At 45.0% G+C, this 26144-nt stretch overlaps 2 protein-coding genes across 4 annotated transcripts; one reads left to right on the top strand and one right to left on the bottom strand.

Moving 5' to 3' along the window:
* Positions 1-289: 289 nt before the first annotated feature.
* Positions 290-17581, bottom strand: als2b (alsin Rho guanine nucleotide exchange factor ALS2 b). Of its 3 annotated transcripts, none has more exons than XM_041032425.1 (34): positions 17463-17581; positions 16946-17037; positions 16088-16233; positions 14865-15841; positions 14368-14740; positions 12042-12216; positions 11860-11956; positions 11681-11758; positions 11345-11575; positions 10935-11106; positions 10615-10804; positions 10432-10497; positions 10186-10348; positions 9714-9845; positions 9466-9594; positions 7669-7739; positions 7392-7458; positions 7105-7307; positions 6945-7010; positions 6744-6842; positions 6487-6651; positions 6286-6397; positions 6014-6091; positions 5784-5917; positions 5528-5692; positions 5211-5328; positions 4971-5128; positions 4766-4882; positions 4494-4670; positions 4350-4407; positions 4118-4179; positions 3657-3806; positions 3436-3532; positions 290-3102 (listed from the first exon to the last, which is right to left on the bottom strand). In XM_041032425.1, the coding sequence occupies exons 2-34, from the start codon at positions 16963-16965 to the stop codon at positions 3064-3066; spliced, it is 5085 nt and encodes a 1694-aa protein (XP_040888359.1). In that variant the 5' UTR covers positions 16966-17037; positions 17463-17581; the 3' UTR covers positions 290-3063. The 3 variants fall into 3 exon arrangements, with proteins under 3 accessions (XP_040888359.1, XP_040888360.1, XP_040888361.1); XM_041032426.1 differs by having other exon boundaries at positions 9699-9845; positions 14413-14740; XM_041032427.1 differs by having other exon boundaries at positions 14413-14740.
* A 1784-nt stretch (positions 17582-19365) lies between these two features.
* LOC121177993 (neuronal acetylcholine receptor subunit alpha-2-like) lies at positions 19366-24961 on the top strand. Its single transcript, XM_041032458.1, has 8 exons — positions 19366-19484; positions 21123-21274; positions 21375-21419; positions 21590-21699; positions 22681-22900; positions 23651-24153; positions 24272-24728; positions 24836-24961. Exons 1-8 carry the CDS (start codon positions 19427-19429, stop codon positions 24959-24961), a joined length of 1671 nt encoding a protein of 556 aa, XP_040888392.1. The 5' UTR covers positions 19366-19426.
* Positions 24962-26144: the final 1183 nt, after the last annotated feature.

Genomic DNA, 26144 nt, shown 5'->3' with positions numbered 1-26144 from the left:
GACAAGGAAATTCAACAAACTCTCCCCTCCCTCCATCCGAAAACAAAATCCTAAGATGCTGTATTGTTCCCCAAACACTGGGATTATCCCTTTGCACTTGACAAAAAGGTTTGTGTTTGTTGGTTAATTCTCACCAAACTCAAGCCTCAAAAATAGATGGTTTATTGGTGCCACAGCACCTCTGACATTTGAGAGGCTTCTACTGACCTGTAAAAAAAAAAAAATCCCATCTGCAATTAAAAATTCTGCATTGTTTTTGCATTACAACAAAAATGTCAGAGCAGATTAGTTAGCAATGTCCATCAAATGAGTTTATTGCCCTTTGTTATCATTTAAAAGGTACAATTCATTTGACATAAAAGACACACAGGTGGGCGCCATGTCAGCCAGCTGAAACACAAAATGTCAATCCGGAAACACCAAACTCCATTGATACAACAGTTATTTTTAAACACAACACAGCTGCTGAGGTCAGGACATTAACCAGTCAGTTGTCACCAGGTTTTCTTCAGTTTATATTAACTACATAACTGGTCAGTTTGGACTGAAAATAACACTTCATGTCAGGGACTCAGTTAGAGTGCGACCATCACAATAAATGTCCCGTTCTACATTAGTGGTTGGATTTACAAGTCATTTGTGTCGTCTGCTGAAAATACTGGTTTGTCCTTCGTTGTAAGTGGCAGCAGAAACCATTCAGATTGTGTCAGACACATCAACATCTACACAAAATACTGAAGAGGTCAGATGCAAACAAACAAAACAACTCACAAAATCATGTCAAACCTGGGGAATGTTTTTTTTTCTTGCGTACAGTGCATCCATGTTTGAACTTCTGTGTTACAAAGACAATATTGCTTCACTGTTTTTGAGCGTCAGGCACATAAGGTCTCCGCAGTGACAGAAGCTCACACTCTGTGACTGAAGAGTGTTAATACGTCTGTTTTTCAGTCACAAAACTACAAGAGTGGCCTGATTGAAAATAGTTATACTCTAAGGAGTTTACTACAAAAGTAGCTGCTGCAAATTACCTGCATTTTACAACAGCTGAAAAGATTATTTCACTGTTTTTGTTTCAGTTTTTCTGTTAAATTCATCTGTAAAAATTTAACTATTTGTCCACACAAAATTTATCCAACTTCACCCTTATACCAGTGTAAGTTCAGAAGAGCAAAGCTGTAGGTAACAGCAGCAGCTTTACGGTCTGGATGTAAATTCAAACCATTTAACACAGATTTTCTGGAGCTAGATTTTCAAAAGTCCTGCAGCTTCACTTAAATTTACTCCCTTCAAAAAGGGGCCTGTGATCTGAAGGCTTTTCTATTGTTAAACCGTCTGAGAAAACAAAAGCCATGATATTGAAAAAAAAAAAAAAAAAAAGGCTGGGTCATCCTCTGAATCCTCTCTTAAGCTCTTTTTATAAACTGGCGTGTGACGCAATTCACAAATCTCAAATAAGCAACAATGTCTGACAGTTAGTGCTGTAAATGGTTTAAAAAAAGAACAGTCAGTATTAACAGACAGAGCAGAGAATCAGCTTTGGACATCACATCTATAATAACAGTGTTTGCATTAAGCTGATTGCCGGCCTCTCTGCTGACACGTCACCTGCAGCTGGGGGAAAAATTCTATTTGTAAAAAGATTTGTAAGGAGACTGAACATTTCTTTTCACTGTATTTTTTCTCAGCCTGGTTTTGCATTAGAGGGACAGTGACTGACCTTTGACCTGTGCCTTCTCTTAAAGTCAGGAAGCTAACCGTCTACCAGAACAGTCAAAGTGTGCATTTGGAAAACGTGTGTGCTTTCAAGTCAATAATCCAGCCAAAGCTTGTGTTCAACAGTCCCGTCATTTCACATTTGTGTAACTGGATCTTCAGAAACAAGTCATGGTGATGATCAGTCTGATAGAAACTGTCAGCGCTGCGTTTTACTCGTCTCCCAGCAACGCCTCTTCTTGAAAAGGAAAACTGGAGGAGCTGGTTGGCTGCCAACTGCTTTGAACCGTATTCAACTACCAGCTGGTGCAACAGGAGAATGAAGCATTAGTGTCATTTAGAGCTGTAGTCAAGTCAGTTTACATTTACCCACTGCATGCTGTGCATGATTTCTTATATAAATACAGCATCAAACCTTCATTCCTCCTTCATTCAAATCTACTCACTGCTTTAATGAACATGTGAAAGCTAAATTGCTTCCCTGAGCTTTTCTATGGCAACCATTCAGGACTGCAACATCCCATGCAGTGGATCAGACACTGAACTGAGCTGGCTGTAAACAAACAGTTAACTCAGATGATAAAGACATTAAATAAAATGTTCTGTCGAGTTCTCCTAAAAGCCACGTGCTTTTAGGAGACGATGTCCTTCTTTGTTATGTCGGTGTCTTCATGTAGGTGTCAGGTGAGTAAAAAAAAAAACTTCATGTTTCAGCAAATAATCTATTAATCTCCCACAAAAAGTTGTTTTTCATGCTGAAAATCGGACTCGTCTGAAGGAAGAAAATGAGCTCTGGCATCTCTCAGTACGCAGACTGTGAGCAGAAAACCGTGTATCCCATTGGCACCAACACCAACAAACAAACAAAAACAAACACTGGTATAAACTTCTTACTCTTTCCCAGTTAACCATTGAAAGAGCGAATGACGATATAAATTCATTTGTTTTTTCCAGCACCGCCCACATCAGGATTCCCCACAGTCAGTCAGTCTTTCGTCATTTCACATTGGACGGAATGAAGTGGTTTATCTCCGACAGTAAAACAATCTTCACATGTACCTTAATGATTCGTAGATAAGAGGTTGGTAAAGGTCACTAAAACTGCAAAACGCTCCGCAGAGAGTTGGTATATGTGTGTGTGTGTGTGTCAGAGAGGGAGAGGTGATCCCATCTCTGTAACAGCAGAAGATGGAGCTGTCGGGAACCTGTTCGTATGATCCTCCACTTCCCATTGGCCACTGCACACATCCGTCATCCTGAAGCCTGGCTGGTCGTGGGCCTGCGATTGGCTGTGGGGAGGGGCAGGTGGGACAGCAGCATGCAGATCACTGAGGATGTAAGGCCTCTTTAAGTGATCTTCTCATGCTGGATCTGGTAGTAGCAGGCCTGCAGGTGGATAAGACATACGACAGGCCAGTGCAGTCAATAAAATTCAAACAGGAAGTGACTGGATAATCTTATTTTAGACTTCACCTTAAAGCTGGAGGTGCGTTGCAAGTCATGTAGACTTTCAGAATAAGAGTCCACTTGCCTGCAGACACGTTCCAAATTTTGTGCTACAACTAAAAAGTGATTAATTGGTGTCAGTGTAACTGAACACTGTCTCCATTTTCCCATAATCCTCTCCAGGAATAAGAATGTACGGTTACGTATCAGCTCCCTTCTAAGAAATGATGGGAAACTGTGGGACACGTGAGATAAGGCTTTGCTGTGTGTTACCTTGAGCGTGGTGAACATGATTCCATGCTCGCCATGTTGGACGCAGGGGTCCATCAGGTCCTCGATCAGGCTGACCTCTGACCCCAGGTTCCTGATACTAAAGGGGGAAATCAAATGTCCAGTAAATGTCACAAGATACTGAAAATAATAACGGATTAATTGTTAGATTACACTATTGACAGCTACAACAAAACAATATGCTCTCTGGGTTTGGGACTGACCGAGCTCGCAGCACAACGTAGAGGAAGACGGGGAAGAGGTCGTCCATGGACCACAGGAAGTCCTGCTTCAGCAGTGACTGAACCTCCTGTGTGATCTCCTCAAAGGTGAGCTGGATCACCTGCAGCTTGTCAGACGGGGTGAACGTCGTGCTGCAAACACGCAAAGTACAAGGAACAAAGATCTTGAGTAAGCAAGCATTACTCGAGTGTTTTAAATTCAATTAGAATTTAACTTCTTTATTTTGTTTGTTCATATATTTGTAGAATTTTCTGGCTGTATCTCAAACTGTTTTTCCTGATACAAACCGAGGGTCTGTTCCTTTGTTTCCGCAAATGAAAAACTGGTTCATATTCGGTGCAAACTGCAGTTTAACAAACACGGTGCGGTTTATTTAAGATGAAAAACCACATTAGCACTGAAGACTAGAATAAACATTTAATTTGTCCTACAGGTGCTGTACCTGATCTGCTGCAGTGTTTCCACTGCAGAGGCAAAGCAGGCGTCCTTGGTGCTGGAGAGGACCTGGAGGACACACACACAGGCCAGGACAGCCACTATTTACAACTTTAAACAGTGCAGTACCTCATATAAAATCTTGTCTTACAGTTTGTAAAACTGGACTTCCTAGATTGTATTTGTTTTCTGTCCCAGCCTTTTTTTTTGTGCTTAAGATAAAAATAAAGTGAATGTACCTGCTGCTTCTCCCCCAGTGCAAGTGTGGAGTCAGGAATGGAAACAGGCCAGAACTTTCTGAGGGAGGAAAGAAAAAAAACAGAGGAAGTAACTGTTTAGGATTTCCATGCAAAAAATGAAATGAATCCCAGTGTGTGACGTACTGCTGGACGCCCAGGAAGGCGAGGAGGGCGAGGTCTGGCTGCTTGTTGAGGCGGAGGACACACTCCCAGTACACGTCGTCTTCTCTCTCTTTGTCCAGGGCGTAGAGGGTGAAGAGCGGTGGGTAGAGACGAGGCAGCAGGACAGGAAGCAGCAGAGCCGAGCTGCTCACCACACGGCTGAGTGGACAGGACACACAGGAGAGGTTAATGTGACCAAGTGGCACCTGATGATACCCAACCAAAGCTTCAGAGGGGCAGTGCTCAGTTTTTACCCAGGTTTGGGAGACTCCGGCGGGGCATCAGCCGAGTCTGGCTCCTTCGTGTCCTGCATGTTGGTGGTCGGCTCTGGAATTAGACCGCCCTCTTCTGGCAGGTCTGGGAACAGAAACCTACGAAGAATTTAAAAAATATATATTAAAACATCATTAAATGACAGTAACCTACAAGCAGCAGGTGTTTGTACCGTATGTAAAGTACCTGACAATCTGGAAGATGCGGTTGAGATAAGACTTGATCTCGTTGACGGCCTGATGCAGCAGTCGCCGGTTGGCTCCAACGCCCACGTAGGTCATCCTGTAGACCGCCACCAGTGTCTCCAACAGCCGGCCCAGTGGGTGGAGGGGGGTGTCACATGCCTAGGGTGGGGAGGGAATATTTTTACTATCCCCAATAATGAACACGCTTTCCGTGAAGGTGGGGAGTGGTGGGCGGACTCACCTTGAGGAGGTAGAGGCGGATGGTGTGATATCTCTCCATAGTGATGGGTCCTACATGCTGCGGGATGACCTCTAGACTCTCCAGGGTTTTGCTGTGAGTCCGAGACAACATCTCCGGACTGCAACACACACACACACACACACACACACACACACACACACACACACAAACATATTCATATATTCAGTCAGTGAAATACTTAGTGATTCAAAGATTCATCAGCGTCTTAACTAAGATATTGTGGCCATTATTCATAGATGGAATCTGATCGTACTTAATGTATGGATGTGTGTACATATTGTACATATTGTGCGTACCTGTCCTGGATCTGTCGTCGGCTGGTGGTGAGGGCCACGGCGATGTTCTCCCAGGCCTTCCAGTTTTCTCCCTGGTCCGGCGCCTCGCAGCCCAGCTGACTCCAGCACTCGTCAAACACCGCCTGCCACTTATCCTCCGCGCACACACACAGACGCCCAAGCTTCCTGCAACATCACACACAAAATATATAAACTATAACAAGACCAGATAAATAAAGTTATAATAATAATAATTTCAGACACTCTGTGAGCTTACACAACACGGGTCTTGTCCTTGTCGGCGTCGAACAGGTGTGGTTTGAAGTAGGACCCCGTCACCTTGAGGCCGGAGCCCCATTCACCACCAAAGGAGCCCTCCAGGTAGTCACCGTTCGCCATGGTCAGCACACCCTGAGGAACAGCCAGTCAGTGCATTAAACTACACTCATGTACATTTTACTGCCAGTATCAATTAGCATTATTTTGCCCCTAATGTTTATCAGTCACCTTCCCGTTAAGGGTCCAGTCGTCAGAGAATTCCCCCTCATACGCCGTGTCGTCCTCCGACAGAAGGATCCCTGTGCCCTGAAAAGGACAGCATTGTTTACCACTTTAGTTCCAAATGTTCTAGACACTTTCACACATAACCATTATTTCAATCTCCCTGTCTGTTCTAAAACCCTGACTAAATAACAACAAAATAAAAGTCAGTGCTGGGGAATTTGAGGACTTGACAGAACCAAAAAGAATCTGTTTAGAAGTAGAAAAGTACTTCTCACCATCATCTTATTATCCTTGAAGGCGCCTTCATAGTACAGGCCAAACTGCGTGACGACGATCCCGGTGCCCTGCCGCAGGTGGTCCTGCCACATGCCCATGTACTTTTCCCCTCTGAGAAAAAAAAAAACCAGACAAACAGCTCTAACTTACATCCTCTTATGAAAGAGGAAGCACAAGTCTGACAGTGGCAGCGAGCGTACTTTGTGATATCGTCAAAGACGCCATAGCCGCTCTTCTTGTCCTGCTGCCACTGGCCGATGAAGACACTGGGGGAGGAGGTGTTGAGCTTGCCACTGCGCAGCATCCCGTGGCCGTGTCGCATGCCGTCCTGGAAGGATCCATCGTAAACTTCACCGCTGGCATACCTGGCGGGCAGACGGAGGACGTTAATTCTGAGGAGAGTGGGCTTCAGTACATGTAGGTAAACTGCTCACACACACACCCACGCGACACTCACCTGTATGTCCCCAGGCCGTGCATCTTGCCTTCTTTCCAGTAGCCTTGATAGTAATCGTTCTTGTTGAGTGTTTTATTGGGAGCCACAAATTCACCAAAGCTACACAAACACATACAAACATGCAAAGGACAGAAGCTTTAAAAACACTTATCAAAGATAATGAAAGAATCAGAGCTTTCAGGTTTAACAGCCAGCACTCACCCATCCTCCAGTCCGTTCTTAAACTCCCCTGTGTACATTCGCCCATCAGGCCATTTTAACACTCCCCTGAGAAACATAATGAATCCCAATCATAAGTTATATCAACATTAATATTTAAAATGCTCTCTCAAAATGCAGACAGGCAGTGTGTGTGTCCTACCTGCCGTTGGGTTTTCCAGCGAGCCAGCGGCCTTCGTACTTGGCCTCTTTCAGACGTCCGTCCTTATAAAAAGTGTAGGAGGCCGTCCTGGAGATCGGAGGCTCCAACTTTTGCCCTGACCCCGAGCTGACAGATGACGTGTCCTGCCCGGTCCCACTCAGGGCCTGGTCCACCGCCTGGTTGATGGAGCGAAGCCACTTGGCCTGGGAACAAATTCACACATACCTTTAAAGTGTAATTCAGGCCAGTGATGGACGTGCAGTCAGTAGCTTTTAAAGATGCTCTACCTTCTCCATGGGAGATAAGGCCAGCAGGGTGAAGGTCTCCTCTGGTGTGATCACCTTTAAACCGTATCTACGCACACATGCAAGCAAACACATTTACACAGTTTTAAACTGGGAACAAATACAAATGTATAAAACACAGTGATTTGCGGCTTTAAACAAATAAAATACACATTATAGATAAAACTGAGATGTCCTATTTTCCAAAATATTTATAAGGTTTTCTCCAATCCTTAAACGTTTCACGATCTGGACGGAGATGGAGACAACTGAGACTCACATGCCAGTGTTCTCCTCTGGGATGGGCTCCACCCACAGCGTGGCCAAAGGGAAGACGTGATGGGTGGAGAACTGGTTGAGGAGAAAGGGAAAGACAAGGGGGAAAAAAAAAAAGAAAGGCACAAGCATGAAAAGGGGAAGAGATGGAGGGAGGAGGACAGAGAGATTACCAGAGAGGAGAAGAGAAAGAAAGGATAAGTGTTTAGAAAGGGAAGGGAACATTGTTATTTTCATAAAACATCTAACCACATGCTGCTCTAAGTACACAAGAAGAAATACTTAGAAAGACTGGACGGGAACAATGCTACGAATAATACAACTGCACTTGGATATTAAACAGAACACAGGTCTATAAACTGATGGAGACACTGTCATTGAGGCTCAGCGTCAACTTTATTTTCTATGACAAACCTTAAATTTGTTTTCTTCAATTGTTCTTTTCAGTGACTGTACACAGCAGCAATTTCACACACAGTCACACAGTCAGGAAGCAGGGGGACAGAAATGTGCAGGACAACCACAGGATAGATGCAGACTACAGGAGAGAGGGAGGAACGGGCAGGGACGAAAACACACAGAGGAAACTGAGAGAAAAGGGAGACAAGCAGGGAAAGCAGGAGGGAAACTGCTTCAGAGAAGTGAACCAGAAGCTGTTGGCAGGTATAGAATCTGAAAGGATAGAACAGGTGTTTCAGCTGAAGTGGATTTCCTGCAGACTGTTTATTCTATCCTTTCAAACTCAGTGGTCCGACCTCTGTTTACATGTGAACCAAGGCTTTAACAGGGAACAAATACTCTGAGAAGACGGTGGATGAAACATTTATCAAAGGTTTCGGCATGTTTTGGATTTCAAACCGCCAACGGCAACGTGGCAAAAGGAGGAATAAGATCAGTAAAACACAAAAACAACTGAGCCTTGGTTTTAGCCAGTTCATCCTCTGGTGCAGTCTCACAGAGGTAGAGAGCAGGCAGACAGTGAAGGCAGGGATAGGGCTGCGTATCACTGGGAAAATCTGAGTGGATGCTGCATGTTGTTCAAACATGAAACTGAAATTTTGTCTCTGTCCTTGTTTAGTTTTACTCTTATATATTATACAGATTAAAACCCTCTGAGACAAAGTTGAATGAATGAAATCATCTTATTCTCCGCCATCTGGCAGTATCATATCTTATATATCTTAAACACTTTCCTTGATGTACTTGATGTCTCTGGAAACTTTTCTACAAAAGCTGAAAAAAAAAAAAAAGTGGGTTTTATCAAAATCTGGCTTCACAGCGTGACTTTGTATCGGCTGACTGATGTGCTGCTGTTGCTTAAAGTTTTCTTTACAAGGAAATGAACCAAATCCTAAATATCTGCAGATACTTCAGCCATCATTAGCTCAGCATCATTCATACTTATCTCAGATTTTATGACTTCACCTCATTTACAGGTTCCTGTGTGTGTGTGTGTGTCGAAGTGTTTGTCATGTGTGAAAATGTGAAACAGCTCCAACATGGCTGAATCTTATGACACAGAGCCCTAAGCCTGTCACACACACACACATAATGAAGAAGAAGAAGAGTGGGACAGGGGGAGAGTCGGGGTCGCTCTGCTGACATTTGCTTCTGACTGCATACTTACAAGATTTTTACAAGGCGCCACGCCCTGACAGCACGAAAGGCAAGCACACACACAAATGCTTGAAACACACCAGGTTACAGTGTCTCAAATATGGCGGATTTAAAAAAAACAACAAAAAAAAAAAAAAACAGGTGAAAGAGCCAAAAGAAGCAAAAGAGTGTGAGTGGAGCTGACCTGCGCGTGGACCAAAGCGTCGTTGAAAAGGATGAACCAGTTGACGGAGAACCGCCCGGCGTTCTGCAGGGTCAGAGCCTTGTTGCTGCTCTCGCAGATCAGCCGGCGGTGAGGCTTCCTGAGAGAGTCCTGACGACGCACAATGACACCATTCAGCCATATGTGACATCACGTGACACCTCGAGGAATCAATGTGAAGGATTAAGTTGGTGGTAACAACAAGAAACACATACACTCAGCGAGTTTACCGTCATTTTGCCAGGGAAGCTCTTCCAGAAGTGAAACGTGTACTCAGCCTCCTTTCTTTTTCTCTTCAGCTGGAGGACCGAGGCTTCGAACTTGGAGCAGCTGTCCTGCAGCTTCTGGTAGTCACTGGTGGACTGACAACACACGGAAAAGATTTACCATGAAATGTGTAATGTGGTTTTTCAAACAGAGTCAGATTCTGTTAATTGTACCAAAGCAAATATACACACAGAGGAAAATTAAAGCTCACAATCCAAACATTTTTCAAGGCTTTTAAAGACATTTTCACAAACTTTTAATGATTTAAAACCACTGTTTGTTTAACAGGTCCCATGTTCCCTAATAATTCCCTTAAAAAAATGAATGGGATTTAACTGAATTCTTAGAAAAGCTCCTGAACTTTAATTTGGCACTAAAATGAATCAGTGTAACACTGAGAAATGTGTGACTGCTGTTTGTGTTCGTTTCCCCTACCACTTCGAAGCAGGTGGCCAGCTTGAGCAGCAGCCGGCCGTATTCGTGAAGGTGGTGAGTTGGGAGGTAGAAGATCGCCGCCAGGAGGTCGGCCATGGCGGGGTTCTCCTCGCTGCACTCTGACAGCCTCTGGAGCAGCTCAGGACTCTTCCCAAAGAAATCTCTTCAAAGAAAAAGCATTACTAGTTATTAAATATTCAAACCAACAACTGTTTTTTTGTGTTCTGTGGATTTGTGTGGACTCACAGCGAGGGCTTGGTCAGGGCCTGGATACCTCCCATCACCTGGAAGTTGCCCAGCGAGCTGCAGTACCTTGACATAAACAGAGAAGTAATTAGTATTAGTATTGTGTAAATTCATTTTATGGGTGTGAATTTATTGTTTTAAGTCCTGCAAGTAATCAAATGAGTCACAATAGTGAAGACGTACTCATTATAAGAGTCGAGGAAGATGCTGGCGTGGTCAAGGATGAGCAGACTTTTGACATCACGCCCACGGCGCAGGTTAGCGGTGAGGCTGGCGGCGTGCTGCCCGGTCAGGTGACACAGGAGGCTGAAATTACCCGCGAGAGTCTGCAGGAGCCCGAGGGTCACCGGGCCGAGGGCCGAGCTCAGAGACTCTGGAGAAGGACGGAACACGAGCAGAAAAAAATCAGCAGAAGCTAAAGTGAAAACAAATGATAAAAATGGCTCCTGTGTCTTTTGATCCAGAAATTAAACTTTTGGGACCTCCCTTTGTGTCACTCTTACCCAGCTCCAGCAGGGGGCGTATTATCTGTGTCTTGACGTTACACAGCTTGCAGTAGAACTTCCTCTCGGCTGCGGCCAGCTCGTGGAGGCTGGCGATGAAGCCCATCACGTTCCTGTCTGAGAGCGCCACGCACCGCCGGCCGCCTGCGAACACGCTGCTGACATAACCCAGCTGGAAAACACATGGAACAACACGGGCACACTGAATGTCTGATCAGATAAATAATCTTATTTGTTTATTCTTCAATCAGACTATTTGTGATTTAAATGAAAATTTTGAGAATTTTAAACTATGTTAATGGATCTTGATGGAATTCTTAATACTTCTCAAAGAAAGTGTTGGTGCTGAAAGTTTACTATCCAAATTTACACAGGCAAACACTGTGGATCCTGTTCATCTTCGCCCTTACGTTCATGCAGAAGGGAAGCAGTACAGGCTGAGGGGTGTAGCCTCCTGCCCGCTCCTGCTCTTCCTCTCCTTCTTCCGGCCGAGCCAGCTCCTTGGTCTGGCTCTCTTCCTCCCCGTCTTTCACCTGCTGCCCACTGTAGTAAATGATGGGCTGGATGCAGTCTCCGTCTGCGAGCAGGAGGCTGTGTCTCTCTCCAGCACTCACGTCCCACACCCGGATGCCCTCCGACAGCTGGACCAGGAGGCAAAAAGCTCAGATGAGGAAAAAAAAAAAAAACCCCACAAACTTCAGGGCTTATGTGTGTGAGTACGGCTGTACAGGAGGTGGGTTCCTCACCTTTGCGAGGCGGGGGACGGTGCTGGGTGACTCCATGTGTCCGAGCTGCCCAGAGCTGTTTCTGCCCCATGAAAACACCTGGAAGACAGAAGGACTTATGAACCTGGGTACTACATATGTAGTAAAGAGTTAAGCTGGACAGGTAAACGAACGGAGAAGGACTGAAGCTACTGACTGACCTGAGACTGAGCGGTCACAGCGAGGGAATGATGAGCGCCGGCCGCCACCCGCACCACCTCCTTATTATTCAGACTCTTGATGCACAGCGGCTGTAATCTGACACATCACACTACTGTCAGAAACTAATAGCACACATGTACAGATGTACTGTCATAGCTTTGCTAACAGGCTGCATCCCTACCTGGCCAGGTTGTCTCCATGTCCCAGCTGTCCGTGCTCGCCGTGGCCCCAGCTCCACACCTCCGTCTGCAGGGTGGGCAGCACCTCCTGGGCCTCGGGGACCGCCCCTCCCAGGGGGGTGAGGGCAACGGCACGCATCCTGGGACGACCGGCTTTCCTCAGCAGCCGGGGGGACACTGTGAATACAGAAAAGATAAAACAGGATTTCTTCAATGTCTCTTCCTTTTTTTCTCTTCACTGCAAAGATACTTAACTGGCCTAAGACTTTGTCACCTCATGAACAAATTACTGAATGCTGAATTTCACCTGCTCCTGTCTCTTTAAAGAACGTCTTCATTAAGCCACGGAAACTATCTAAGCGAGAGTGAATATGTCCAAAGTCCAGCACAAATCAATGAATGTAATCCAAAACATAGCAAACGCCTGCACAGAGACAGCAGCGACTTTCAGATCAGATCACATCAGCCAGGTCATGTCAAACACATGCTGTCACACAGCAGACAAACAACCAGGGGAGGCCTGCAGCCAGCAGACAGAACAAACACTGATCAGGGAAAGGACAGAGTGGCTGGGAACACGGATGAGAGGCCTACTGGATCTGATGTTACTGCATCATAACATAATTCCTAATGAGAAGAAATATATTTAAATCACAGTTTTGCTTTTGTAAATTTGGATCAGTGTCACTTGGACCAGTGGTTCACAAACCTGGGGTAAAATAAGGAACAGAACTTAAATTAAATTTAAAAAAATATATTTTTTTTTAGAAAATAGCAGGCTAAGTCATTCTTTGAGCTTGTGCACAACAAAAAAAATCTTGTTCTTTTTCCATTGCTGGAAACTAAATATCTGATGGACACAACAGCTAATTTACTGTCTTGAGCATGCATGAAAGCACTAACACACATATCTCCATGGCCTCCAGGAGGGAGCCATCTGGTGACCCAGAGGACACAGACATGGAAAATCTGGGGGACACTGGGCGAGAATTAATATCCAGCCTTTATTAATAACAGCAGCCAGACTTCTCACAGCTACAGCTGCTAATATCCACCGATGAATTCAGAGAATCCAGGGAAAATAAACCATAGTGTGTTTAAAGACCTAAACATGGTCATTATCCAGGCTGTAATTTCTTAGCTGGATTTGATTTTGGCTGATGGTGGCTCTTCATGTGTCTAACCCAATGATTTTTTTGGGGAGTTTTTCTTGCGTGTGAGTTTTCACGATTCGTCTCCCAGTTTCCTCATCAAACCTGATCTTTCAGCCTCGAAACCCGACATTCAGAAAACCCTCAAGAGGTCAGTTCAAAACGAGCTGATGAAATGCAGAGCAAATGATCTCGGGTCGTCTGTGAGGAATGACAGATATGATGTTAGATGGGGGAAACTCCATCCACGTATTCATTTTCTACGCCTGCTTTTTTTTCTGTTCGGGGTTACACACCAATCCCATAATGCACCTACAGTAGCTCCCTTCTCTCTCATTATTAACACCCAAAACCGTCATTCTGCTCTGTTAAATCTGCTAAATCCTTCTGTGCCATCCAATGCTCGTCATCACTGAAAAAGCCTGTCAGACAGCTGAAACGTAGCATAGATATGCTTTTTCTGTCCCTTCTCCCTGCCCCACTGGAGGCACATTAACAAAGTTGGAGGCTTAAAAAAAAAAAATCAATCTGCATTCCTCTGTGTTTTTAATTACACAAAGGCGACCATTCAGTCAGGCTAACCTGGCTCCAACTGGCACTCACAAGCACAAAGTAGGACACGGAGCTTGAGCCCTGCGTCACAGTTTGCTGGATCAGTTTTGAGAGACTGAAAATGAAGAAATGACTTGACAGTGACTTGTCGGTTCCTTTAGGAGGATTATGACTCTCCAGTCGGCCTTAACACACGTAAGTGTGCTGTGAGTCGTGTTCTTGTGTGGACTCAAGAGCTATTTTTCATTATGTTTAATTACGCTGACTAAAATAGCAGAGAGAAGTCAGCTGCACACACAAAAAAATACTTAACTCTATCAGTCCTAACTCATTGTCAGTTTTTGCCTCAGCTATTGATCAGTTATTGTGCTGTTTTAAGCTTCTAGCTGCTGTGAAATAGAACGAAAACCTCGCAGATTTTACTGTTTATTTGGATTACAGTTCTGTGACGAGCTGTTTGACACCTGCATATGACGCACACAAAATGTGACAGACTCAGCTGTGCACAGAGCATGCCACACTGACAAGCCTTTGCAGTGCCCACAAGCTGGATGGTGAAGCCTGAAGCCGACGCACGTGCACACACATGCACACATCGACCTGTGCATGCGCAAGGTGTACTTACGCAGCAGGGCATAGGAGGAGGATAAGAGGTGAACAGCGTATCTACCCTGTGAGAGGAGTCCTGGCAGCGAGAGGCGGCGCCGCAGACCCTCGGCCTCCTCCTCGCGGATGTCCCCTGTGCTGGAGCTCTTCTTGCCCTGCATGGAGTCCTCCTGGCGGACACGCTCAGCGGTGTTATCGCCCGCGCCAGCACCGGTAAGTCCCGCCTGCCCGCCTGACCTCGACACCCCTGAGGGCAGGTAGAAGTTCATCATCCTTTTGAGGGACAAGGCCTCGTAGGTGGAGGCCACCCGCTCGCCCACTGCGGAGGCGCAGGAGGCCACCAGGTTGTTGAGTGTGGAGCTCGGGGTGGAGGTGAGTCCTCCGGCTGAAGGCTGGACAAGAAACAGAAGAATCAGGTTTAAACTCACAGGTCAAATATTAAAATGATGCTGACATCTCCATACAGATCAAAAGTATTTTTTTCTCATTATTATGCCATAGAACAGGGAAACTCACCAGCAGAGCGTGCAGACCTCCAGCAGTTGTCTTTGCCTCCGCCTGTGTGTTGTCTGACAGTTTCTTCAGGTAGTCTTTGACAGCCTGCTCGTCCGGATAGAGTGAACTCTTGACCACAGATACGGCGCCACTGCCACATTTGGACTGAGCCGTGGGGTCAGAGTCTGAGCCCGGCAGCACTCCGTTAGCCAAGGCTGATTCCCCTTTCTCCACGTCCTGGTTGGGGGTGGGGTCAGCACTTTTAGAAGGTGCTGGGGAGTCAGAGTTTGAGGTGGAGAAATGGGAGGGGAGGACTGGCTCAGATGGGGATGTTTTGAGTCCTTGGGTGGGGGCAGGTGCCTCCAGCCGCCCCTCGTCCTCAGTCAGCTCCACACCAAGGGGGCAGTAATGACTGTCAGAGATGATGACGTGGTCCTCTTTGTCTGTCATGGTGTACAGCAGCTGGTTACACTGTCTGCATTTGTCCACAGGGGGCCGGTGGACATCCTGGGGGCCCAGGCAGCGAACCAGAGCCAAGCTGTGAGAAGCTCCACAGGCCACCTGAAGTACATACCTTCCTGCTAAGTGTTCGACCTTCTGCGGTTTCCACACAGGAAAGTTGGTGGCGTTGAGGCCCATCTGGCAACCGCTGCCCCAGGCCCACACCTCCCGCTGGACAGACAGAGCCAGGGTGTGCTGCTTCCCACAGGCCAGCTCCAGCACCGGCACCGTCTGAGGGGGGGAAGTATCAGAGTCCACCAGGGCCACCGGAGTCGGGTTGGGGACGATGTTGAGGCCCGACAGGCCACACTGTCCCGCACCATTGTCCCCCCACATGTGAACGCCACCATCCTCTGTCACCGCCCCACTGTGGAAACTTCCAGCTGCAACAGTGACCACACGCTGCCCGCTGAGAGCACTCTCCAGGGTGGGTCTCACCGGCTCAGGGACCTGACTCTGTTTCCACGACAGCTCCCCAAAACTGTACACCTGACCTCCTGCGTTGGAAGTAAAAACACCACAAAGAGGAACATGGCAGTTTTCTCACATCTGGTTTCGTGTTTTCAGTTCCAGAAAAGCTGACATTTAGAGGGAACTATTTTGTCACCACACAACAGTAATACTCTTTAACCAAGTCAATGCAGATTTGATTTTGATTGAAGGCTGTGATTAATCAAGTGATTATTAGGTATATATGTATATGTTTAATAAAAATACCCAAAACAATCAATAAAAAGTTTTACCTTCCACCAGCAGAACTCCATGTCGTGTGCCCAGGGCGACCTGAAGGACCGACCGGGGCAGGAGCAGCTTCTCTGGGGTGACACTGCAGGAGTAGCCCTTCCAGGTGTGGAGCAGGCCTCGCTCGCCACCGCCGTCATCCCCAGAGCTGGGAGATTAATCATTAGTAGGATCAATTCATAGTAGGTTTTGTTGACAACAAGAAAAAAAAATCTGAACAGTGTGACCCTTGACCTTTGATGAACTATCAAATGACAAATGAGGATTAATGCAGACTAATTCTAAAACTGTCTAAATTAAAGACAGGACATAGGATTCTGAAAAAAGAGAAAATTAAATTTATAATGTTCAAATTTCTTATTTTATACACCCAACTGTCCAAAACCCAAATGTATTCTGTTTACCACCATATGAGACTCAGAAATAGCTGCAGATTTCTGTCTGTGAGGTAATAAATGAATTGCCTAACACTCCGTCCAAATGCTGGACAGGACGAAAGTGAAAGTGCAGAAAAACATCCAATAAAAAGGCGACTCAATCTGAAAGAGAAAGGGATTAGAGGTGAGGAGGCGTGGCTGGCAGAAGTTGCCAAACTGCCGGCAGGTCCTCAGGATTTGGCCTGAGCCGGTGTTTCAGCCCCCCCCCCCCCCCACACCCCCCCCCACACACACACACACACTTCTCTCAGTCTGGAGCAGCATTTCATCTGAACAACAGATGTTTTGTGGGTGAAAGCAGAAGTGTGAACCAGCCCATCCGTAGGCGATGTCACATGGTGATCACATCCAGGCACCCAGAGTAGAAGCAGCAATTGAGTGGAGCAAAATAATCCTCTTTAGGAGGACTTTGGAGAGACCTACCTCTTCCTCTGGGTTTCCATGAGTGGGGGTTTGTTACTCCATCTGCAGGTCAGACTCTGGGCTGACGGTGCTGCTGTCTCCTGAATGCAAACCTACAACACAAACAAAACACGCCTCATTAGCTGGGAGCCGGCAAACACATCTTGTTGTGCAAACAAAGCACGAATTGCAGGGAAAAACCCAGGAGTAAACCCCAACAACTCACTGCACAGATAAGGAAACCATGTGAAATGTCAGAGGGAAAGCAGCTGTGGTTTCATTTTCGTGGGTTTAAGCTATTCCCTCCCTTCTCAGACTCCTTCTACTCCTCGTTAACCAGCTGACACCCAAAACACACTCTCAAAAACCTGCATTTACTACATGAAACCTCTGACAGGTGGTAAATACTAATGTTAATCCTGCTAGCTAACATCAGCTAATCAATCCAGCTAACTAAGCTAGCCCCAATCACAGGTGTCTCTTCTGTCTTTCCTTGGAAATAATAACCTGATCTTTCTCACCAGCTGTTTCCACTCACCGCTCTTTGAGATGCTCACTCACACAGATGAGTAACACACACGTCTGTTGCGTTGTTTCGCAGCTAAATGCCGCTGGTTGTTGTTGCTCATCTCCTGATGTTGACACGGAGAGGCGCTGCTAACGACGAAGATCGTCTACGAGGCAAGAGATCTGACTCAGCAGCGAGTATGAGGACGTGCCTTAAAGTCATACTACGCATCAAATACTCACTCACTGTGCACTTGAAATGTGTGTAAGCCTGGTGAGAATTTTGTCATTATTATATTATATATATGTCATTATTTTTAGACATGGACAGATTAAACACACAAAAAAATTTTGATTAAACACTCACAACAAACTAAAATAACAAACCTATTAACATTTCAAGAAGGTCCTCAAGAAGACCTGCCTACAAAATTAGCCAAAAATATAAGACTCGCCTTATATGTTGTACTTAAGTTGTGGAAATTTTCTCTAAAATATGAATCATTAACGCATTTTTCTCGAGACGGTACACCAAAATATTATCAGAGTGAGACCTCTCAGTTTTTTCTCGCTCTCAGGTGCCTCTCAGCTGGAGTTCGACGGATTCCGAGAGGACTCAGAATAGACAGAGAGCGAAGGCGTATTTCTGTTTATAAATGAAATTGTGCAACTTTTAAAGTCATTGAATGAGTCGATTGCTCTGTTCCACAGCATGACAAGTAAAAACCAATCCGTGCTAATGTGGGAAACAACTTTAATGGCAGAGATTTGTTTGAAATGTTTCCTAGAAAGGAGTGAAACTGTAGGTCTGTGCACAGTTAGATTTAGTCATATAAAATCAATCAAAAAACAAAAATGCTTTGTGCTTTTTTTCCAAAGATGTGTATGCACAGTACAATGTCTATAAGAAATATAAGGAAAAATGTGTCTCCTCTGCTCTTTAACTTTAAACCTGCAGCCTCAGCTTTAAATTGGGGTCTGAAGGTTAAATCAAAGAGCGGGCACACAGATCGTCTCCCATATCTCATGTAGTCAGACATGGGGCACAGCCATGATTAGCTTTAGTCTTAGTCTGGCTCTGGCTGCCTTTTGACTTGGTTTAGTCCTGAATGCTGTTATAAAATTTCAATATATATCCTAAGACCATCCTTACCCCCAAATGTCCAAGAAAAAAAGTATTGACCACAGGTCCTCTGTGTCCTCAACAGTATCTGTCCTTAAAAGGACCCAGGATGGCAGTGAGCTCTGAGTCAAACTTTATATTTTAACTTCCTCCAGCTCTTCCAGTTCACTTTTCTACTTGGCTGGTGTCATTTCCACTCACCGAGCACTTTAATCTGCTGATTTGAGCACTTTGCATGTCTGACTGTAATGATGTATTCACACTGCAGACGCTACTTCATACAAAATAGAGAAAGGCAGTTGGGGTCAGAGGAGTGTATGGTACACCACCTGACTGAAAGTGAGAGACTATCGACCTTGGTTGTGTGTGTGTGTGTGTGTGTCTGTGTGTGTTTGGTCTCTCCAGTTAGTTTGGATCTTGTTCTGGTTTCAGGAAAGAAAATGGTTCTATTGACATTTGTTTTATTTTATTCACAAAAAAAGAGGAAATGTTGGACTCTCATAATTACAAGGTAATATACAACAAAGTACTGACAAGGCGGCATTGTTGTTGTTGTTGTTGTTGTTGTTGTGTATCTGGCATGATTTTTGCACTCATTTCATTATCACTGATGTACAATGAATATTCATGTCCCTGCTAAGTAATATGTTGTTTTGTATTCTTATTACTATTATTATTATGATTATTTCAGAAGCGCCTGTGATGTGATGCTGATGCAAGGAGACAGGGCTGTGGGGGGTCTGAGGCTGCTTGAAGCAGAGCGGAGCAGACAGAGTGTGGAGGTGATCGGTGGGGGAACAAAGGCTCGGTACTTCTGCCTCAGCCTGAGCTTCACCGGAGCAACGCTGGACTCCGGTTTGTGTTAGTTCCAGATGGAGCGGAGAGGAGATCCGACCCCGCTGCTCTGCTGCTGGATCCTCGTCAGCTGCGGTGAGTGAGGCAGCAACATTAATCTCTTCTCTGTGCCTTTCCATCAGTTAGATTTGTTCATTTTAAACTTTGAACAGAAAAGCACTGCCATCTGATAGTGCTTCTGGAGCGACTTTATAATATTTTAAGTTGTTTTTTATCCTTATTTTTGCTATAATATGATTAATTAACACCATTCAGTGTGGTACTTGAGGCGTGTAGTTAAACACTGAATGGTGAGTTTTTACAGTGACTTGATGAATCTTGGTATAGTTCAGTTTCCTATGAAACACAGTCACATTTAACACAGTGATTGATTAAAAGCTTAAAAAATACTTAAAGAGGATGAATGTCTCTGAAATGGGATGGACAGTCTCAGTTTGAGTCAAAGGCCAAATCACATGTCCATCATGCCACTGAATGTCTCCGGTAAAACGAGAACAGTTCATTGAAATGCCCACAATACCAACTGTTTTTACTTACTTCACTCACTGAGCACCATGAATCATGCTGATCTCTCATAGGATGAGGTGCTATATAATACTGGGGACTTGACTTTATGGCATTTTTACCTCCTGTAGTATGAGAATTAGACATAACATATTCTTGGAGGAATCCTATACTTTTCTGTCCTTGGTGGGACAGAACAGCTTGATGATAATTAGGAGTAAATTCATCCTGTCAGGGTTTAAACAAAATAAATTGCTTGTAACTATAATGAAACCTGGAGTTTGTCTGCAGACATGAGTGTTGAGAAAAAGTCTCAATGCTGAATAAACTGAAGTATAATCCCACAACGTGTTATCTGTCTCTCCTCCACTGGCAGAGCCTCACCTGAACACATCATTTTGTCGGTTATAAATAACCAATATAATCACAAAAACTGGCATAACACATACATTTGCACAGTTTGCGCTCTTGGCTCACTGTTTCCTGCACTGGCTAATCCTAAATTGCTTGCTGGTGATGCCAGATCGCTCGCCAGAGTTCAAAGCTGTGAGCTCAGAGACAGACAGAGGGAGAGGCAGAGTGAGGGAGAGGTTGATGGTCTTAAAGCGAAGAGAAAAAGGAGACATTTTACCACACGCAGCTTCTTCCACCAGTGTTCATTTAACCTGCAAGAGACCAAATCACATCCAGCACTGAAGGTCAGACATCAGGAATTAAGGAGCTTTACTCCAAGCATGAAATGACGCCTCTACAGAACGATGGCTGCCGGAAAACCTGGATTCATGTTGGTTTTTTACACAGAGTTCAATTATCTCTGACTGTAAGATAAAATTAAAACAAAGTGCAGTAGATCACATCCTCCGTGTACTGTCTGAATCCAGAACATTTTAATGAATAATAAAATTCAGGTAATTGCTTCTTTCCAGAGAGTGGATACAGCAGCTCTCTCACCTGTAAAGGCTTTTTCACCTGAGAGCCTTTAACAGCCTTTGGAGCCTTTTTGTCTCACCTGTGTCACATATTCAAATATAACAGGTCCTTATAATAATTCACACCAAAGAGTGAAGTTTAGTATCTCTAATAGTTTCGATTAAATTAAGGTTAAAATAAAAAACTAAATTGAATAAAATGACACTGACATGTTGTTTATCGTCTTGTGACCTCCGTCTGACCTCTCCTTCATTCTCCTCCTCTTTCTCTCCTTCTTAGTGCTGGCTGAAGACTGGACTCGTGTCCACACTGAGGACGAGCTCTTCAGGAGCTTGTTTGGTGGATACAGCAAGTGGACGCGTCCGGCACGAAACGTCACCGACGTGGTCATCGTCAAGTTCGGCCTCTCGATCGCACAGCTGATAGACGTGGTAGGAACAAACACTAGAAATGTTTGGAAGGTCGTAAACTAAAAACACCAGAGGTCCACAAAACACTTATCAGCTGTTTTTCTAAATTCTTGGCTTTTAGGATGAGAAAAATCAGATGATGACGACCAACGTGTGGCTGAAACAGGTGAGGAAGAGACAAATCTCAGTCCTTGAATGCTGAGTTAAAGTTGCTTGTACTAATATTCATCATCTGCTGATTTGGCCTATGTTCACTGAGAAGAAATAAAAACAAATTTAAAAGTGGTTTTAAACAAGACTTGTGTCTTAAATCTGTCTCAATGTATGTCCTGACAGGAGTGGACGGATTACAAGCTGCAGTGGAGTCCCTCTGACTTTGACAACGTGACGTCCATCAGAGTTCCCTCTGAGCTCATCTGGGTGCCCGACATCGTTCTGTACAACAAGTACAAAAAGACTTCTTATAATTGTAGTTTTTTGGGTTGTCATATCAAACTCATGTTTGCTTCCTTCAGTTCTGTTACACAAAGTTTAGGCGTTTAAGTGTTTAGGCGACGCACACAACACAAAATCATCAGCAGAAAAAGGAAGAAGTAAAGAGACCTTGAAGGGACTTTAAGTATCTTTTTCATTTATTCTAACTTGACTTTTCCCTGAAAAACTGCAAACTGTCACTTTTCAAGATGTTTTTCAGTGCACACACAAATCCAGGAGCCTGCACAGGCGACCAAGGACGCGTACACTCCACTCTCCACGGAGATGATTTTGAATTTCTGTAGGTGGAGCTGCAAATTATCTGTAGTGATCAATTACCTGCTTGATCCATAACAACGTGCTCATCGGCTGAAGAGCATCTAAGGAGGGAAGGTCTCTTACAGCGTGATGAGACCCACAGCATTTCTGCATATTCCTGAATACCAATTGGCGAAACATGCAAATTATCCTGTTGAATAAATGACCCTGGTTGTGTTGCGGCTGCACACAGATCTTGCATCATCCCGATTTTTTTTTTAGTCAAAGTCTCGTTTCCTCCCTTCAGGGCTCCAGGAAGCATTAATTCTGAAATTTTGTCTGGAAGGAGATGAAACTTTCTCCTCCTCCAGCATTTGTTTAAATGAGCTTGCATCATGAACCGAGTGTCTCAAACATTCAGTGATCAATTATTTAACGCCGCCTCTGTAAATGGGCATAGCTCCAGGTTTATTGATTCACCTTTTGAGTTTGAAACTTAATGAGACGGGAAACTGGGGAACCTTGTTGAATAAAATATCTTTGTATACATTTCATATACAGAGAAATTTGTCCTTTTTCTCCCTGTAATACTCCAGTGTCGGTGTCCTCTGTCTTTCTTTCTTTCTTGTCAGTTCTCACTCCTCCTTTCCAACTTTTACTCAACTTTCTTGCCCCTCACCTTCTTCTTTTTCCAGTGCAGACGGAGAGTTCGCCGTCACCCACATGACCAAAGCCCAGCTGTTTCACACAGGTCGTGTCCGCTGGGTGCCGCCGGCCATCTACAAGTCGTCCTGCTCCATCGACGTCACCTTCTTCCCCTTCGACCAGCAGAGCTGCAAGATGAAGTTCGGCTCCTGGACATACGACCGAGCCAAGATCGACCTGGAGCCCTTTGAGAACACCGTGGACCTGAAGGTGAGAACGGAGGGATGTGGGAGTTGGACCGTTTGCTCCTCCGTCTGCCTCTGTTTTGATTTTTATTCTGAGTTTGTGCCATTTCGTCACAAATCTCTGTTCTGTTGTGATTTGCCACTTACCGCCAGCTCTGCCTCTTTACCTTCTCTTATCTACGGTTCACACTTGCTCTGTTTCAACGTTTTGTTTTGCTGCAGGATGCCAACTAAAGACTCTGGCTGCTCACTTTTTAATTAACAGAATATTTCTCAGCATCTTGTTGCATTGCAGCATTAAGCTCTGAGGAAACAAAATGCGTGGATTAGTTTTTTTCAGATCAGCAGGAGAGAGGAAATGCCTGAACCTGGAGAGGTTTGTCAGGTTTTAGATGCTGAGGGTTTGTGTTTTCTGCTCTTCACCAGTGAACCTGTAGCCGGTTTAGGGCTGCCAAAGTCACACCACTTTGGTCTAAATACCTTAACACCACCTGAACCGATTTCTATGAAATTTGGCACAGACGTTCGTGGTTCCTGGAGAATCAGGCCTCATGACTTCAGTAATCCTCTGACCCTTCCTCTGAGCATGAGCTGCAGACTCAGATGCCAGAATCAGGCTACAAGATATCAGCTAAATAATGACCTGACTCCAAAGACTCTCATCAGACAGTTGTTGTGATGTTTTAGTCTGGACCACAGAGGTGGACTGACCAACAGGGCCATCCCCAGAACCACATCACTTACATGGCTTTAAATAAAGAAATCTATTTTCTAGGATTACTGGGAGAGTGGCGAGTGGGCGATTGTCAACGCCGTGGGCACATACAACACCAAGAAATACGACTGCTGCCATGAGATCTACCCGGACATCACCTACTACTTTGTCATCCGCCGCCTCCCCTTGTTCTACACCATCAACCTCATCATCCCCTGCCTCCTCATCTCCTGCCTGACCGTCCTGGTTTTCTACCTGCCGTCGGACTGCGGCGAGAAAATCACCCTGTGCATCTCCGTGCTGCTGTCGCTCACCGTCTTCCTGCTGCTGATCACAGAGATCATCCCGTCCACGTCGCTGGTCATACCTCTGATAGGGGAGTACCTGCTCTTCACCATGATCTTCGTCACGCTGTCCATCGTCATCACCGTGTTCGTGCTGAACGTGCACCACCGCTCGTCAGCGACTCACACCATGCCTCGATGGGTCCGGAGGCTCTTCCTCTCAGCGGTGCCACGCTGGTTGTGCATGAAGCGTCCACTTCACGGTCTCAGGCCTGTCAGGTAAGAATCATTGTGCATGGTCACTGACAGGTGTAGTGCTGTGGACAAAAAGCAATGAAAACTGAGATTCACATTGAAAAATATGCCACTCACTGCCAAACTCTCTTTGTTTTCTCAGGAGGCGCCACCTGACTGATAAGCTCCTCCCTGTGCAGACTCCTTGCCCCTCCCACATCACGTCCACCTGGATCACCGAGGAGTCAGACATCGATCTCCATGGTTACCAGGATGACGGCGGTTGCCACACCAGCCACCAGCTGGACTCCTTGGATGCCGGAGATGAAATTCACAACTGCGATCATCACCCGAACACGGACGACCTGGCGAGGTTTGGTTTGAAGATCGCTGGTCGGCCGAGGGTTTCTCCCCTCTCTCCTCCACCCCCTCCATCTCTTGGATACTCCCTCCTGCCACAGAGACACTCCAGGCTCAGCTTGGACTGGGATGCCCCTCCTGTGGAGCGTGGCTCGTTCCAGAGCCCGTCGGTCTCTGTTCTGTCTCCAGCAGTGGTATCCGCCCTGGAGGGGGTCACCTACATCGCAGAGCATCTGAGAGCAGAGGATGCAGACTTTTCGGCGAGTGTGGCCCCTTTTTGTTGATCAGAAAGATGAATGAATGAAGTTTGGACTGTTTTGTAAATATCTGGGACATTTAGAGTCTCCTGTTCTTGTTGTCTCTGCAGGTGAAGGAGGACTGGAAGTATGTCGCCATGGTTGTAGACCGGATCTTCCTGTGGATGTTCATTATCGTGTGCTTGCTGGGGACAGTGGGACTCTTCCTGCCTCCGTGGCTCTCTGGGATGATTTAGATCCAGACTGAAAGACAAAACAAACAAAAGCATGAATAAAATGATTAAATGATTCAGAGAAGGTGGACTGGCATGTTGTGTGAGTTTGGAAAGATGTCTCCTAAGTTTCCTAGGAAGGAAGAATTTATTTTTTTAACCTTAATTTCCTTCTGTTTTTGAAATTTCACAAATATGATGATAATTTAAAATAAGATGACACTTGAATACAATGAATTGAATACAGTCTTCAAGATGCACAACAAAAACTATTAAAACTTATTTAGAATGAAACTATTTTAAAATAAGTGGATTAAACTTCCTTTATGTCATTTTGAAAGCTTCCACATCCTGTCGCATGGTGTGTGTGTGTGTCTCTTAATTCCTGCAGAACGTGTCAATTTTTTTGAGACGAGTCCGAATTTGCCTCTTGTGATACTGGTCTGCTAACAGGTAGCGTCAAAGTCCATCAGCAAATATTCACAAAAGAGAAAAGAAGACTGACAATGAAAAGGGATGAAGAATCTGATGTAACTAGTCCTTGTGTTATTAAAGGCAAGGTCAGAGAACTTCCACACTGTCTAAAAAATACATTTATGTCACATAAAGGAGTCAAATTGTGACTTTTTATCTGAAGAGTGATCAGAGACACTTGAACATGCGAAATCCTGAAAACGAAAGAAGATGTGGAAGGACGAGAGAGAAGAAATAGTCCATTAACATGTAAGTATTACTGATAGTTACGCTGAATTAAAGTAGCTGTCAGTCATAAGATTTTATAGTTTCTGTCTGGTCCTCACTATCATGTCTTCTCCATGAATTTCAACCTGATATATTCAGGTCAAGAACACAGCACTTCTTATAAACGTGGTGACTTAATCCCACCACTGTGATCTCTTTTATTTGACCTCTCGTACCATCCATCAATGAAGGCGAACGCAGTGAGTTGTAGTGAGGTGGTTCTTTCATGCTCTGTCCTCATCGTGTTTTAAATTTAAAAGTCCTGTGATGTCTAACTGAACTGAAAATGGAAAACTAATAAAAAGACACTGAGGTAAAATTGTGTTCCATAGTTTTGCGGTTGGAGGTAACAATTTCAGAGACACACACTTAGGGATAGGGTTTAGGGATAGGGACATTTTGGCGAACTAAGCCTTTAAATTGTATTAAAAGCAATTAATTTTCTTACCAGCTGGGTGCAGCAGCA

The sequence above is a fragment of the Toxotes jaculatrix genome, chromosome 24, assembly GCF_017976425.1.
Source record: "Toxotes jaculatrix isolate fToxJac2 chromosome 24, fToxJac2.pri, whole genome shotgun sequence".
NCBI lineage: Eukaryota > Metazoa > Chordata > Actinopteri > Toxotidae > Toxotes > Toxotes jaculatrix.
This window is presented reverse-complemented; position numbering and strand designations above follow the sequence as displayed.